The 16,692-nt window shown below is 42.6% G+C and overlaps 1 protein-coding gene across 3 annotated transcripts in view; it reads left to right on the forward strand.

Annotated features, from left to right (window-relative positions):
• The first annotated feature begins 7,019 nt into the window (after nucleotides 1–7,019).
• The window catches only part of SUCLG2 (succinate-CoA ligase GDP-forming subunit beta), a 273,645-nt gene continuing 263,972 nt past the window's right edge, over nucleotides 7,020–16,692 (forward strand). The window contains exon 1 of one of the 3 annotated variants that reach the window (XM_061396438.1): nucleotides 7,020–7,173. In XM_061396438.1, coding sequence (XP_061252422.1) covers nucleotides 7,090–7,173 — 84 coding nt within the window. In that variant the 5' untranslated portion in view covers nucleotides 7,020–7,089. The remainder of the gene's footprint in view (nucleotides 7,174–16,692) is intronic. The other 2 variants (XM_061396439.1, XM_061396440.1) reach the window with 2 other exon arrangements.

Raw genomic sequence — 16,692 nt, forward strand, 5'->3', positions numbered from 1 at the left:
TTTTGCACTCATCTTCATTTTGTTATCCATCTAGCCAGGATTGGTTGAGTACCTCCTGTCTTCCAGGCACTGTACTGGTTGCAGGGTTAAGAGCAAGGAAGACATAGTCCCCGTCATGGTGGATTTTTAGATTTATAGCAGAAACTAACATAACATTGTACAACAATTATACTCCAATATAAAGAAAGAAAGAAGCAGACAAGAAACCATTGGGGTAATTGCCTAGTGATAACCACCAAGATGACTCCCAGCCTTGCCTTCAGGGAAGCTTCCTGAAGGGGATGGTGACTGAAAAGAGGAGGAATGAGATAGCCAGAGTCTGGTGGACAATAGGGAAGAGTTGTTTCTGGCAAAGGGAACAGCATGGAACCTTCTCTTGGAGTTTCATTCCATACTGTTTGATCTCATGTACTAATTAGATTTCAGAGAGGTAGGGAAAGGTTAAGGAACATACTAGAAGTGGGGTAAGAAATGGAAAAGAAAATGAGTGAGAAAGAGAATTGGATGACTGCTTTTTTCTCTAGCCTACTCCAAGTCCCACTTTCTGGGTCAGTGCTTCTCCAGTCATGGTAACTGGATCACCAACAATAAAGATGGTGGGGTGGGAGAGCTACTTATAAAAATACAGAAGGGCTTACTGAATCAGAACATATGGAGGATATGGTCCCAAGGATATAAAACAAACAAACAAACAAACAAAACCAAAATGAGATTCTATTAAGAACTCTGCTGTGACTGCTTATTTTTCAACAAAGCAGGGCATTTGAAATGGAATGTCTTTAATTTTAATTTTGTTATTTAAATAAAGGATGTGTTGATAATAGTGAAAGTGCTAAATTCCACAGCTCCTAATGGCAGTGGGAATGCAGATTTTGTTTCTGAAGAGAATTTCTTTCCCACAATCTGGTGCCATTTTTCTCTTTCAGTACATGTTTCTTCATTATTCTTTGTATAAGTGTTCCTCACTTCATCCATTTCCTAATTTTCTGACCAGTAGAATGACATTGCCTTTGTTTCTATCCTTATATCTTATTCTCCACAGCTTTTCAAGTGACCTTCTCCCCAAATGTTCCCTCTCTAGGTTTCTGATAGTCCTTACTCTTCCTTCTTTTTCATCTTAACTTTGATCTGTTACTATAGCTCAATCTTGCCTCCCCCAAATTCTCTCCAGGATACAGTGAGAATTTCTCTTCAGTTCATTGCAGTTTTGTCAAAGAAGACACATTTAGTTTCAAATCCCTTTTCTTCTGTGCACCTTATCATTTAAATAAGCTGCTCAGAAATGCCATCAAAATTAATCATTTTAATGCATTATTGAAGAGGGAAAAAAATAACTTCAGCACAATGGCACTTCTTTCTGTGCCACTGGCAAATAACAAAATCGAAGCACTGGTTAAAATGGCTGTCACGAACAGCAACAGAGATATTACCTATGTACATAATGAAAGGCCAAAGTTTCTTTGTCTGTGAATTCAAGAAATCTGTTATCCATTAAAGAAGAAATAACCAAACAAAATCCACAAATGCCCTTTGTTTCATCATCGTAATAGTGATTTTCATTCCTGACAGGGAGCAGCATGAACTCAAACACATTATTCATGGAAATTAGGGTTGTTTTGTAAAAAATTCTATTCAGTTCTACTGGTTATAACGAGTTTGTATTTGTCAAGTGGTTTTCATGCTTAAATGAAAAGGTAATGATAAACACTGGAACTGCTGGATGCATGATCCCTGTGCTAGGTTTCCTGACATGCCTCTTTGGCAAATCAGTGCCCCGTGAGTAATCACTGTGGATATGAAAATGAGCACATTATTTCACTGTTAACATGCATTGCTAAGATTAAGAGAGGGTGTGTAGGCCTACTGATGTTTTTATTTGCCTTCCTGGAACAATTAATTCAATAAGAAATAGTGTAGGCCATTTATTCTAAATCCAAAGTTTGATCTCTGAGTTTTGGGACTTAATATTTCCAGTGTGTGCGAGTTTATGATAAGTGCTACATTGTTCAAATAAGATGCTGTCATACTTGGCCTCGGAGAAGGCAATGGCACACCCACCCCATTCTTGCCTGGAGAATCCCATGGACAGAGGAGCCTGGTAGGCTGCAGTCCATGGGGTCACTAGGAGTCGGACACGACTGAGCAACTTCACTTTCACTTTTCACTTTCACGCATTGGAGAAGGAAATGGCAACCCACTCCAGTGTTCTTGCCTGGAGAATCCCAGGGACGGGGGAGCCTGGTGGGCTGCTGTCTATGGGGTCGCACAGAGTCAGACATGACTGAAGCAACTTAGCAGCAGCAGCAGCAGCATACTTGGCCTTCATTTTACTAATGGGGAAACAGGCTCACAGACGTAAATAGTTAACTAACAAACATGAAAAAGGATTTCTTAGTCAAGTAAAGAAAGCCTGGTGGCTAACACCCATTGGGAACTCCAGTGCTTGACAATGCACTTGTAATAGGGAAGAACCTTTTGCATTCTATCAATATTCTAAGTTAGTTACTAAAGGGATGTTGTCTATAAGCTTAAGTTATACATAATGACCAATCTCTGGGAATCCTGCCTCCCGAGTAATGAGCATCAAGCTAAAATACCTTTGTTCAGCTCAGGAAAACATCCTGACCAGGTTCAACCAGTAAATGATGGTAGGGAGGAAGAAATTAAAAAATCCCCTCCAGAAGCTGACCAGAACCAGGGAATGCTTGGTGTTACTTCTTCCCCTTTTAGTAAAAGAAGCCTGAATTCTAACTCACACAAGATGATTCTTTGAGGCATGAGTTCATTATATTGTCAGTTTGCTGGGTTTCCAAATAAAGTCACTATTCTTTGCCCCGATAGTTTGTCTCTCGATTTATTGGCCTGTTGTGTTTGTGTGGTGAGCAGTACGAGCTTGGACGCAGTAACACACTGGCAAAATACATACTATTATAACCCCTTTTTCACATATAAAGGAATGAGACTTGAAATAACTGGCCCTGGGCCAGAACTTTTAAATCACAGAAACAAAAGCTGAACTCAGCTTGTCTAATGTCTACCTCTGTGCTTCAATCTGATACCAGACAGCATGGAATGCTTTTGGTAGTGCTACTGCCTATGGCCACAGTTACTACTCAAGCAGTTCACAATTGCAAAATTGATCGAAAAAAGAAGAGAATCACTGTTTATTCACCCTTAGCCGATGGTTCCATGCATCAGGGCTGACCTAGGCCCCTGGCAGAAGATAGGTCTTGCACCCACGTGTCAAGAATCTCTGAGAGCAGCATTTAGTCATCACCTCCATCTACGATTCATAGGACGTTCATTCTACACTAGGAACTCAATGGAAAAGGCAGGGTAAGCTGTCTCTTGATTCACTGGGAAAGTTCTTGAGCATTTACCACTATGGTTTGATTTGTTTGCTGTTTTTATTTTTTTTTCTAGTTTTTGAACTAAAGAACCCTTTGAGAAAATTATTTACAAATGCAGATCTCAGACTCTATCCTAAATGATTCAGTAGGTCTAGAGTGGTGCCTAGGAATCTGTATTTTCAAAGCTCTAGAAATGTAAAGGTTCCCTGACTCCTATCCTCCACCCTCTTCCAGGAGGCAACCACTTCAGACCCTTTTAATAGTTTCATCTAGCATGTACATACCTCTGCCCTTGTCCAATGCTATCAAGGTAAGTTACAAAGTGTCAGGGGTCTTCTAATCCATATCTCAGATTGACTCTGGTGTTTCACATTAGATATCAAATAAATATTTATTAAGAACTTAGAAGAAGAAACATAACGTCTTTTTTTTTTTTTTAGTTTTAAACATGAGACTAGACTTTATTATTTAATGCGTTAATAAAGAAGGACATTTACCATATTAACATTGTATTTTTTTTAACATTTTGATAACTATACATTCTAAATGTAACTGGTTTCTTTTATCATTCCAGGCACTTTATTTTATGTATTCAAAAGCATTATTTTGAAAAGGGGTCATGGGCTTTTCATCAGGCTGCCAAAGGTGTCCATGGGCCCTGGTTACATACACAAACCCCCACACACACACATACACACACTGATCCTTGATCCTCGTTGAGAGTGGGGGCAGCCTTTCCCTGGAACCAGAGCCCCTGCCAGGTCCAGGCAGCCCAATTCTCTGAGCATGTTGAGGAAAGTAAACCACTCCTGACACATGACAAAGATACTGGTTTAAGAAACATGACATTTATTAAGACCCTACTGTGTGCAAGGTCTTTATACACATTTTATTGAATACTTACTATCACTGTATGATGCAGGTAGTTCCTCAGGTCACAGATTGATAGAAGACAGATATGCGATTTGAATCCAATCCAGTTTCACAGAAAACCCAGTGCTCATCTCAGTAAAGTACAGGGTAGAACTCTGGTGAAATCCTTGACCTCAAAGAGCTTCCTATTTGGGAAATAAAAAGGGTAGAAGATAGGGAGAAGTCTTAGGAGGTACTCCAAAGTGTAAGTCATCCTACATGTGCTTATTTCAAACTTTCTCTAATACTGGCCTAATGCTAAGCACTGGAGATACCATATGAAGGCCCTTATGCTCTATATTCCCCAAACTCTTGGCTGCAGAGATGGCAGAATGAGAGGATCTGGATGAAGACACTGAAAAATTGCAGATGCAAGACTTGAGCTCCAGAGCTGATGACTAGCCAGTCTTCCAATTGAAACAGGAAAACTCATATGATGCTACTCAGCCCAAATAGTCACTAGTGGATAATGAAGCAAAGATTGCCACATGTACTTGAGTGGTAATCAGAAAGCTTCTGCCCACTCCACTTCCAAAAACTCTACCCCTATAGAAAAAAATTCCATCCTAATAGAACACTCCTCAAAGACTGTCTAAATAGGTTCACCTTCCTCTTTATAAAATGTACTCTTTTTTTCAAACCCTTTCAAGTCTCTGCTGGAAAGAAAGTAATAGTAGCCAACTCCCTTGCCATAGACTGTCTGAATAAGCAGACTTTGATGAATTCTACAGGTAGTCTGCTTCCTTCTGTCAACATGTTCAAAGCTCTCACCAAGTTTAAACATTCAGTCTGCAAACATTAATAAGAGTCTTTTCTCCATATTGACCAGATGGTAGAACCCAATAAGAGTAATGAGGATGAAGTGGGAACTCAGATCGACTCATGTCAAGAGGAGGGTATGGTCAGCTTTGGGGTCTACTCCCAAGCTGTGACCCTGGGAAAGTTATATTTCTTTCATGCAGTTTCCCCTCTGGTACAATGAGAATAATAGCATCATTCTTTACAGGGTTCCTGTGAGGATTAAATGACCCATATTCAGAGGCAGCTGAAGTGAGTACATGTAAAGGAATGAACATAGGCTTGACAGTGAAAAAAAGGGATCTGTGAGTTGATACTGATAAAAGTGAAAACAGGAATAAATAAAGAGGGATTTCCCTGATGAAACAGTGAAACAGTGGTTGGGAATCCGCCTTCCAGCGGGGCAACTAAGCCCCAGTCAGCAAGACCATGAGATCTGGAGCCTGCCCTCCACAAAGAAAAGATCTTGTATGCTGCAACTAAGATCTCAAGTGTGGCAACTAACACCTGACAGAGCAAAAAATAAATATTAAAAAAAAAAAAGAATAAACAAACGTGGGGGACAGTAAAGCTCTTCTGAGTAGAACATAAACTATAGAAAATGTAGAAAGGAATGGAACTAGACAATCATGATTTTGCAACTATCACACTAAAAACTGATATAAGAAATAATCATCAATGGATATGAAATCTAGCCAGTAAAACTATGATTAAGAATGGGCTATAAAGCTACATATCTATAAAAAATGGGGATTGAGGCAAAATGGAAACAAGTGCTATCAATAAATCGGCATAAAGGATATTTGGGGGTTTTGGCATAATATTCTTGCAACTTTTCTGTAGTTTTTTTTTTTTTTTTTGGTCAAAAAAAAGGATAGCTCAGTTGGTAAAGAATCTGCCTGCAATGCAGGAGACCCCAGTTGGATTCCCGGGTTGGGAAGATCCCCTGGAGAAGGGAAAGGCTACTCATCCCAATACTCTGGCCTAGAGAATTCCATGGACAGTACAGTCCATGGGGTCACAAAGAGTGGGACACAACTGCGTGACTTTCAGTTTCAAAGAAAACTAGCAGAAATAGTTGCTCAGTTCTGTTAAATTTGTACCTTTTCTCATGATCATAGGCTCAAGAATAAAGTAAGGTTAAAAATTCGAAAATGATACTTTATAGGGCTGGGAGAAGAAAGCATGAGTTTGAAACTCTTTCAATCCTTATCAGATCTCAATAAGCAAGGAAACCTTGTGTCTCAGTTTTTTCTTCTGCAAAATGGGGATTTTTTTCATTGGTGCCTACTGGAAAGCTTGCTATGAACACTAAACGAGTCCTTATTTGTAAAGTGCCTGCCATATATTAAGCATATTTGCTAGCTATTTTTATTCCACAGACAGTGCTTAGAGTCATGTAAACTGCAAGTAAACTCTTGGTCTTACTCTGGCGACTACACGTTTAAAATCCTTCAATACCTTTGTCTAAATCTTCACAAAGAGACAAGTCTCACTAAAGGGTAGAGGGCCTCCACTGACCTCTTCAGGCCCGCTTGCTTCTCCCTTACTCCCTCAAGGTTCACCTCAAACACCGCTTCCCTACAGAAGCCCCTGAGGCCCCAGGACGAGAGCAGAGGCCTATCCCTCACATGGCATCCCATACTGGCCGCTCCTCAGAGCACTCACTCCCTGGAACCAGCAACAGGCATTGGTCTCTCGCTCCAGGGCACTTTAAGTCCACGACCGCTGGGCTCTGGGTGGGTTTTCGCTCACATTGTGACCCGCGGTAGCGCGAGGAGGAGGCTCCAAATACTGAAAATGAATTTGGGGCCGAGGTGGCGGTCGTCGTGGGTGACGCAGGGCTTCGACAAGGGACTCCCTCAGGAGTGTGGCCGCGTCCCAGGGTCACCAGGCGCGCCCGGGCGGAGGGGGCGTGGCGGGCGGCAGGCGGCGGGCGGCCCCGCCCCTTCCCCCTCCCTTCCTCTTCCAGCCCCCTCCCGCCCTGCCGGCACCCGGTCAGGATCCCCTTGCTGGTTTCCTGGATAAGATGGCGGCCCCCGTGGGAGCGCAGGCCCGGAAACTTCTGAGAGACCTGGCGCTCCGGCCCCCGCTCCTGGCGGCCAGGTCCCAGGTGAGCGGACCCCTTTGGTGGGGGCCTCGAGCAGCCGTTGGTCCCCTTCCGTCCCCTTCTGCCCTCTTCTTCCTGGTACCGGGTGCGCGGTCGCCTAGGCGCCACACCTGTGGAGAGGACGCGCGGTGCTGCGTCTGGGGCGCACCAGGGACCCCAGCACCCTTTGCTTCATGTGTGGGAGGGGGGGGGGTCCCGGTCTGAGGGGTTAATGACAGCCGGGGCCACCTCAGAGTGAGAGCCACCCAACTCCCAGTTGTCGCTGACGTGGATTCCCTCAGCGTCGGGGAGGGCGCCGGGCCCTGTACCAGGCTCTGCACAGGCAACTTCAGGAAAAGTTCCTGGAAACGGGGTTTGAAGTCCTGAGGTGTTATTGTGTTGCCAACACACACCGCTCCCCTCCACCCCCCCACCACACACACGGGGTTTGAAGTCCTGAGGTGTTATTGTGTTGCCAGCTCACACACACACACACACACACACACACAAAACACAGCGTATACGTTGAGAAGTACATTTTTTTTTGAGGCATTTATTGAGGACTGTATCCTGAAGAAGTTTCTGGATAGTTCTGAGGAATTGTTGGAAAGAGGTAGGGGAGGAGCCAGGATTTATAGGAGTTTTTGCTGGAAAACAAACAAAAACCAAACCTTGTTGTGGAAGTTTAAAAGGTTAAGACTAATCACAAAATATAGATATGACAAGTTAGTGATTTTGATGCTTTTCTCCATATGGAAGGTGTAAGAGTCTGGGCATATTGAAATTATCCCTTTGATATGCATCTTAACTTTATCTAGGACCTGTTTACTGTTCCTCAGAATCCTCAGTTCCCCTCAGGGTGCACTGTATGGGAGTACTGTAGTGGCTGCTGCTTTGATGGTAGGCAACATTACTGTTTACTATAATGGCAGGAAACATTTTTTTCTTGTCCTCAGTTACCTGTTCTGAGGTAACTGACAGTCCTCAGTCGCCAGTCCTGGTTTTGAACCCATTTGTTAGGCCATGTGATGAAGGTACCTAGAAACCCACCCCAGCCTCGCTGGTTTAGTAACTCCCGGGAGTGAGGTGCCTGCTTTTGCCGACTGGCAGAGTTGGGTGTGGGTATGGGGTGCTGAGACGGTGAAATGAGGGGGTCAAGGAGAATGATGGGAAATGTCCTTCCTCAATTTAGTGAAAATTCAGTCCTGTCATTGGAACACATTCGAGTATTGGCCTTGTCCTCTTTCTCCTTGTTTCTAGAGAATAAAATCCTAGGAGGGCCAATGATGGACACTGAATAGCTATTAGAACTTGGCCTCTAGGAGATTTTACTTTCTGTAGGTGGCAAGAGCCACAGTAGCCAGAAGGCCTTTGGGGAGTTATGAGTTGGTGATGACTCTTGGAGAAATGACTCAAGTACTCAACTTTTTATTCTCTGTTAGAAATATCTCTTCCCTTTTGAAGAAAACGATATGGGGCTTGGCCACAGCACAGCCTTGTCCTTTTCCCCATTTTTAATTGATGAGAGACAAATGATCATTCCTGCAGTTTTATCTAGGATGTGCATAGTATTTTTTTTTTTAATTGAAAGATAGCCACTGATGATTTTTTGAGTTACTCTAAACTTTGGTTAATTATGACATCTGAGTTATTCTTTTTTTCTTTTCTTTTCCTGACTTATCATTTGTATGTTTGTGTTAATGCAAATTTAAAAGGTGCTAATAACATTACTGTAATGTCTTTAACAGGCACTTGACAGTATGGTAGGATAGCAAAGGGAATGGTGGCTTTTGTCTAATTAAAATCACTAAGAACTGTTGTAATAGAGTAAGGGGAATACCTCCAGGTGATCAAGTTCCATTCATTAAATGTTAGAAAAAAACCAAGAATTGTGGTGCTAACTATGAAAGTAGACTTGAATTGATGAGAAACATGAGGCCTAAGGCAGTGAAAATTAGAGCAAAAGAAGTAATTGTATAGAAAAATCCAAGTGTTTGGCTGAAGATAGGGCTTCTTGCCTTACTCAGAAATGGGAGCCTGAATACAACACTTTAGAAAATCTGGGTGGGGGATACCCTTGGTTTGGCAAGAAAACTGGGTAAAAGAATCTTCTGCCTCACTCTGAAAACTTTGATTTATGTACTTGTAGATGAAGTGTTGTCCTGTGAACACAAACTTAAGAGATGAAAATTCTTTTTTTTTTTTTTTTTAAGTCAATAATAGTAAACAGTGTTCAAGAACTGGAAATGGGCATTAGCAAGCGTCTGATCCAAAAAACTTATTTCACAGGTCAAAAAATGGAGCACTAACGAAGTTCAAGGACTTGTTCAAGGTTATAAAGAGAGTTTGTGGCAGAGCTGATTCCAGGTTAAAGGTTTTCTTTTCAGTTTCCATTATACCAGTTTCTGGTATAAGTTTCTTCATGAAAATACATTATAACAGCATGTAAGTTAGTCTGCAGAGCATAGAGTAAGTAACCATGACCACTACTGATCCATTTTAATTTTTTCTTTGCAAACATCTTAGAAAAAAAAAAAAGAGAAAAAATACGGAGAAGGCAATGACACCCGACTCCAGTACTCTTGCCTGGAGAATCCCATGGATGGAGGAGCCTGGTGCGCTGCAGTCCATGGGGTCGCTAGGAGTCTGAGTGACTGAGCGACTTCACTTTCACTTTCACTTTTCACTTTCATGCACTGGAGAAGGAAATGGCAACCCACTCCACTGTTCTTGCCTAGAGAATCCCAGGGATAGGGGAGCCTGTTGGGCTGCCGTCTATGGGGTCGCACAGAGTCGGACACGACTGAAGCGACTTAGCAGTAGCAGTAGAAAAAGTAAATGTTATGTAAGGAGCCCTTTTCATATTATTGGGTATTTCTTTGTATCTGCTCCACCTGTCTATGCATTTATGTTGTGTTTACTTACTCCCTTGCCCAGGGCAGACATTACACTTGAATAGGACCCTGTTTTTCCAGGAAACTTTAGAATCCTCCCGAAGTGACTCAGAAATTGGTTGCTATTCTTGGCTCAGACCTACTTTGTGCCATGCCTTGTGCAAAACTTTTGTGTGTATAGAGATAAAAGACCCAGTTTCTCATATATGCATCAATATATGATACATGTTTTTCTGACTTACTGCACTCTGTATGACAGACTCTAGTGATGACCTAGATGCGTGGGATGGGAGGGGGTAGGGAGATCTAAGAGGAAGGGGATATATGTATACATAGAGCTGATTCACTTTATTGTATAGCAGAAACTAACATAACATTGTAAAGAATGATACTCTTAAAAAAAAAAAAAAGACCCAGTTTCTGCTGTGAGAAGTAACTTCAACCACTCCCACAGAGTGCCATAGAATGACACTATCTATCCCCTCCTCATAGTTAAATTTGCCACATATTCTTAGGGCTTCCTTGTGACTCAGCTGGTAAAGAATCCGCCTGCAATGCGGGAGACCTGGGTTCGATCTCTGGGTTGCGAAAATCCCCTGGAGAAGGGAAAGGCTAACTACTTCAGTATTCTGGCCTGGAGAATTCCATGGACATACAGTCCATGGGGTGGCAAAGAGTCGGACACGACTGAGTGACCTTCACTTTCACTTTCCTGGTGCTTAATGTCATTGACAAACTGGAGATAGTGAAGGACAGGCAGGCCTGGCGTGCTGCAGTCCTTGGGGTCACAAAGACTCAGACACAGCTGAGCAACTGAGCAACAACGAATATTGTTGACATTTTGTTTTCTCTGTTGTTGGGCCTCACGTAGTTAGCACCACAGTTCTTGTTTTTTTTCTAACACTTAATGACTTTTATTTGATGTTAGATCCTTAAAGGGCCACCCTTTTGCCATTTATTTTACATATATTTTTTTCTATTCAGTTTCTACTGGAAAAAGGCCTTTGAAGTGCTGATATTTGGGGATGGTAAACAAGACAGGTCTTGGCCACATGATACTGTATTTTAACAGGGGTGGGAAATGGCTAGACTGTACTTACATAAACAGTAATGAAAATGATTTCAGCCAGTGACAGATGCTATGAAGACAGTAAAACAAGGTCTTGGGGGTAGAAAATGAATAGTCTAGCCCAGATGGTGTGTCATAGATTAGTTTATCAAGGAAAACCAATTTGACAACTTGTTCTTTTTATTGTTTTGGTTTAATTTTTTTATTGCAATGTGTTCTTTGGAAGGACTGATGCTAAAGCTGAAACTCCAGTACTTTGGCCACCTCATGCGAAGAGTTGACTCATTGGAAAAGACTGATGCTGGGAGGGATTGGGGGCAGGAGGAAAAGGGGACGACAGAGGATGAGATGGCTGGATGGCATCACCGACTCGACGGACGTGAGTTTGAGTGAACTCTGAGAGATGGTGATGGACAGAGAGGCCTGGCGTGCTGCGATTCATGGGGTCGAAAAGAGTCGGACACGACTGAGTGACTGAACTGAACTGAACACCTATACTAAAAACATGCATGTTATAAGTGAACAGTTTGAGTTTTCACAAACTGAACGTGTCCAGGTGATCAGATCCATATCAAGAAATTAATCATGTAGCAGCAACTCAGAGGACACCCTTGTGTGGTTACAGTATTCCTACTGAGAAAAGAGTAACTGGTCTCCTGAATTAAGTCACCACACACTGGTTTTGTTTTGTACTTTAAGTAAATGGAATTATATGCACTCATGTAATCAACATTATGAGATCCTGGAGGTGGCATTTTCACATTTGAACTGAGACCTGAGTAATGAAAAGTAGCCAACCAGGTGACTTGACATTCTGGGAAAGAGAGGACAACAAATGCAAAGGCCCTTAGGTATGGCCTGAACTCAACATATCCAGACCATTAAAGAGGTGGAACGTGATAGTACTAGTCATGATGTGTAAGGTAGGCAGGGCCTGGATCAAGTAGGGCCTTGCAGGGTCTGGTAAGGAGTTTTTAAAAACTTATAGTTCTTGCATGACCTACCCACAGATTTTCAGCTAGTAAAAAATAGCTGAATCCAAGTCTGGGTGCCAAAGGCCAGGCATGTAATTATAGTGCGCTCTCTATTATAAATAGCACAATATAGTAAGGCACAGCCTTATTGGGCACTGAAATGAGCCCGTTACATTAGTCATGTCTTAGGAGAAGTCTTGATTGAGGGCACTGAGTTTAAATGTTTAATGGTAATCTAATCATGGTATTTAGCTTTTTAGTATGTTTACCCTCTCATAATGGTTGGGTGCAGTTCACAGAGCTGTTCTGTTGTAGGAGAAGCAGAGACGTTGTGGGCAACACTGTCTCTGAGGCCCCTAGCTGTACAGTCCTTGGTGTGTGATTCTCTAAAAAGCACAGTTTCTGTCCAGGAACTCAGGGAGGAATGTGCCGTGTTGAGGGAAATGGAAACCATGCCCCTGCTGTTGTATACCTTACAATAGCTGACTCCAGCTTGATTTTCTGCTCTTTTTCAGAAGTGGGAAAAGAAAGATAGATGGCTGGCTTTTAGAAGTGAAGGCTGAAGCTTACATGGAAATTTTTAATCAGCTAAATACGGCTGTGGAGGCTGCATTGGAAGTTGTGACTGACCTTTATCTGCCTTCTTGCCTAGAAGAATAAATATCTGACTTTTTTTCTCTTTAAAAATGAACTACAACTGCAGTATCCTTAGAAAAGGAAATTCATGTCAAATACTTTAGATGCTAAACTACTGATTTCTGTGTGGGGAAGATCTTTAAGTGATAGCTCATCCCAAGTTGGTTTTGTTTATTCAGAAGGAAGCATTTCTTTCATGGATGAGAGATAGAGTACACAGACCTACAGTCATGAGAATCTTGCTGCCCTTGTATCCTGGTCCAATTCTATAGGCACAATGCCCAGAAACTCACTGACGTATCTTGTATTTTGGGGAGGAAAAGCAGTTATATATGCAACTTCAGATCATTTGTCTTTCAACTAGTTTTACTATTCACTCAATCTGGTATTGTCTTTTGCTAGCTACATCCATCATTCTCTGTTACTTGATGAAAACGTTTGCCTGAAGAATTTGAGAGATTTCTATACATTTGAGCAAATAATAAAATCAGTATGTGTGTGTGCTGGGTGTGCTTAGTCATGTACAACTCATTTGCAACTCCTTGGACTGTAGCCTGCCGGGCTTCTCAGTCCATGGGATTTTCCAGGTGAGAAAACTAGAGAGAATTGCCATTTCCTTCTCTAGGGCATCTTCCCGACCCAGGGATCGAACCCTTGTCTCTTGCATCTCCTGAACTGGCAAGCGGATTCTTTATCACTGCAACACCTGGGAAGCAGTGCAGAAAGTCAGTATATTGATGAAATTTTGGAAAATGACATTAGAATTAGTCTGGTAAAGATGTAGGAGAAGGCATGCCAGGTGGAGTGGATTATGGGCCAAGGCAGAGGAGAAAGAGATGGGGAGATTAGAGCAGTCATTGCAGCAGACATGAAAGGCTGGTGGAGAACGTTTAGGCAAATGAGGAAGGAAAGAAGGGCTGTAGAAAGGCCAGAATTTGCCATGATGCTGAACTACATAACTGAACATCAAGCACATATTGTTCACTTAGTAAATATTTTCTGAATGCTTAGTCTTTGCCCAGTGCTATTTGTTGTAAGCTCCCTGAACGCAGAGACTATTTATAGGGAAGACTATCTTCCCTATACATCGAGTGCTTTAGAGAATGTACCATGAGTGAGGGAGTGCAGGAAGAAGACACACAGCCCTACCCTCAGGGGGCTCATAGTCTAGTGGCAAAACTGGTGTGTAAATCAATAATCATACTGCAGCATTGTGAGATCAGTAGAGCTATGTTTTTAGTCCTCTAAGAGAAGGCAATGGCACCCCACTCCAGTACTCTTGCCTGGAAAATCCCATGGATGGAGGAGCCTGGTAGGCTGCAGTCCATGGGGTCGCTAAGAGTCGGACACGACTGAGTGACTTCACTTTGACTTTTCACTTTCACGCATTGGAGAAGGAAATGGCAACCCACTCCAGTGTTCTTGCCTGGAGAATCCCAGGGACGGGGGAGCCTGGTGGGCTGCTGTCTATGGGGTCGCACAGAGTCAGACATGACTGAAGCGACTTAGCAGCAGCAGCAACAGCAGCAAGGCACTGTTAGAGGCACTTGCTTTCTCCTCTGCCTGAAATGCTGTTCCTTCTGATCTCAGGCCTTGTTCTCCTCTCCCATCATTCAGCTTATCATTCAACTTTCTGATTCTAAGTAGTCCTCCAACAGGGTTTTTTCTATATAAGATATTATCTGACTGACCTTCCCCCCTGAGACTATTTTCTGCTTCTCACCTGCTTTTTAACACTTTGTGCTGTGCTTTGTCGCTCAGTTGTGTCCGACTCTTTGCGAGCCATGGACTGTCACCCGCCAAGCTACTCTGTCCATGGTGATTCTCCAGGCAAGAATACTGGATTGAGTTGCTATGCTCTCCTCCAGCGGATCTTCCCAACCCAGGGATCAAACCCAGGTCTTCCGCATTGCAGGTGGATTCTTAATCACTTTATTTGGTAGTTTATTATGTGTTTTTATTTCTTTGTTTTATTATCTGTCTTCCTTCCTTTCCCGCAAATGTAAGAATGTAAAGTCTGTGAGGGTAAAGACTGTTCTTATGCACTCCTATTTTACCAGTCTGCCTGACCAGGTATCCAGTACGCTTTTGTGGTTTAGATGAATTCATGGAGTGCAGAGAACAAGAGACAGGTAAGTAACAGAGAAGTTGAGGATTGATGCCCACATGACTCAGTGGGTAAAGACTCCACCTGCGGTGTAGGAGATGCAGGAGACACCAGTTTGATTCCTGGGTTTGGAAGATCCCCTGGAGGAGGCCATGGCATCCCAGTCTAGTATTCTTGCCTGGAGAATCCCATGGACAGAGGAGCTTGGTGGGCTGCAGTCCATGGGGCTGCATGCAAAAGAGTTGGACATGACTGAAGTGACTGAGCACGCACACACACAGATAATTTAGGCAAGTTAGAAAGGAAAAGTCTGGTGGTGAAAGGGCTTTCATGATAATAGTACTGTGTGCATTCATATGTGACGGTTTCTGTGCAAAGTGATTTCTGTGCATGATTTCCTTAAACCTACGTGTTACTACAGGCAGATTGTACTGTCTTCATATTGCATGTAACAGAGCAGGGGCATAGACCAGTCATGTAATAACTTGCTTAAAATCACAGGGCCTGGGAGTCACCTGCCTTATGATGATACCTGTTAAAACAGTAAGTTATGTTGCCAGATGGTCCTGTTTGAACTGAACTGTTTAATTATGCTGATTGCTTACCTTTCCACATCTTTTTGTCCCTGAGGGATGGATACCTTAGTGTTTGAGCTTATGCTAATTTATTGTTGTTCAGTCACTAAGTTGTGTCTGACTCTTTGTGACCCCATGGACTGTAGCACAGCAGACTTCCCTGTCCTTTACCATCTCCCAGAGTTTGCCCAAAGTCATGTCGATTGAGTTGGTGATGCCATCCAACCATCTCATCTTCTTTTGGCCCCTTCTGTTCCTTCCTCAATCTTTCCCAGCATCAGAATCTTTTCCAGTAAACTGGCTCTTTGCATCAGTATTGGCCAAAGTATTGGATATTCACCTTCAGCATCAGTCCTTCCAATGGATATTCAGGGTTGATTTTCTTTAGGATTGACTGGTTTGATCTCCTTGCTGTCCAAGGGACTCTCAAGAATCTTCTCCAGTACCACAGTGTGAAAGCATCAATTCTTCAGCACTCAGCCTTCTTTATGATCCAAGTCTCACATTTGTATATGACTACTGGGAAAACCAAAGCTTTGACTAGATGGGTGTTTGCTGGCAAAGTGATGTCTCTGCTTTTTAATATGCTGTCTAGGTTGGTCATAGGTTTTCCTTCCAAGGAGCAAGTGTTTTTTAATTTTATGGCTGCAGACACCATCTACAGTGATTTTGGAGCCCAAGAAAATAAAATCTGTCACTGTTTCCACTTTTTCCCTTTCTATTTGCCATGAAATGATGGCACTAGATCCCATGATTTTAGTTTTTTGGATGTTGAGTTTTAAGCCAGCCTTTTCACTTTCTTCTTTGACCCTGATCAAGAGGCTCTTTAACATAGATGGACTAATCAGCTTTTCATGATTGTCTTCTTATCTGGCTCTTTTGTTGTTCTTTAATCTCCCAGTCGTGTCTGATTCTTCGTGACCCCATGGACTATAGCAGGCCAGGCTTCCCTGTGCTTCAGCATCTCCCAGAGCTTGCTCAAACTCATATCCATTGAGTGGGTGATATCATCCATCTGACTCTTATCAGGCTCTTATCCGACGCCCTCCTTACTAGGCTCCAGGGTCTGGGAAGCAGGAGAAAAGGGTATGATTTCTGTATTAAAATAGGACTAAATTCAAATTCTAGGTCTGCCAAATTCTAGCTCTACACATTACTGAACTTGACTGACCCTCAATTTCTTGTTCTCTAAAAGGAGATACTTCTTACAGATGGTTACAAAGATTGAGTGAGATGATATGCATGACATCTGACATTCTGGTTAGATGGTAGGCTCAGAGTCATTATT

The sequence above is a fragment of the Bos javanicus genome, chromosome 22, assembly GCF_032452875.1.
Source record: "Bos javanicus breed banteng chromosome 22, ARS-OSU_banteng_1.0, whole genome shotgun sequence".
In the NCBI taxonomy this organism is placed as follows: Eukaryota; Metazoa; Chordata; class Mammalia; order Artiodactyla; family Bovidae; genus Bos; species Bos javanicus.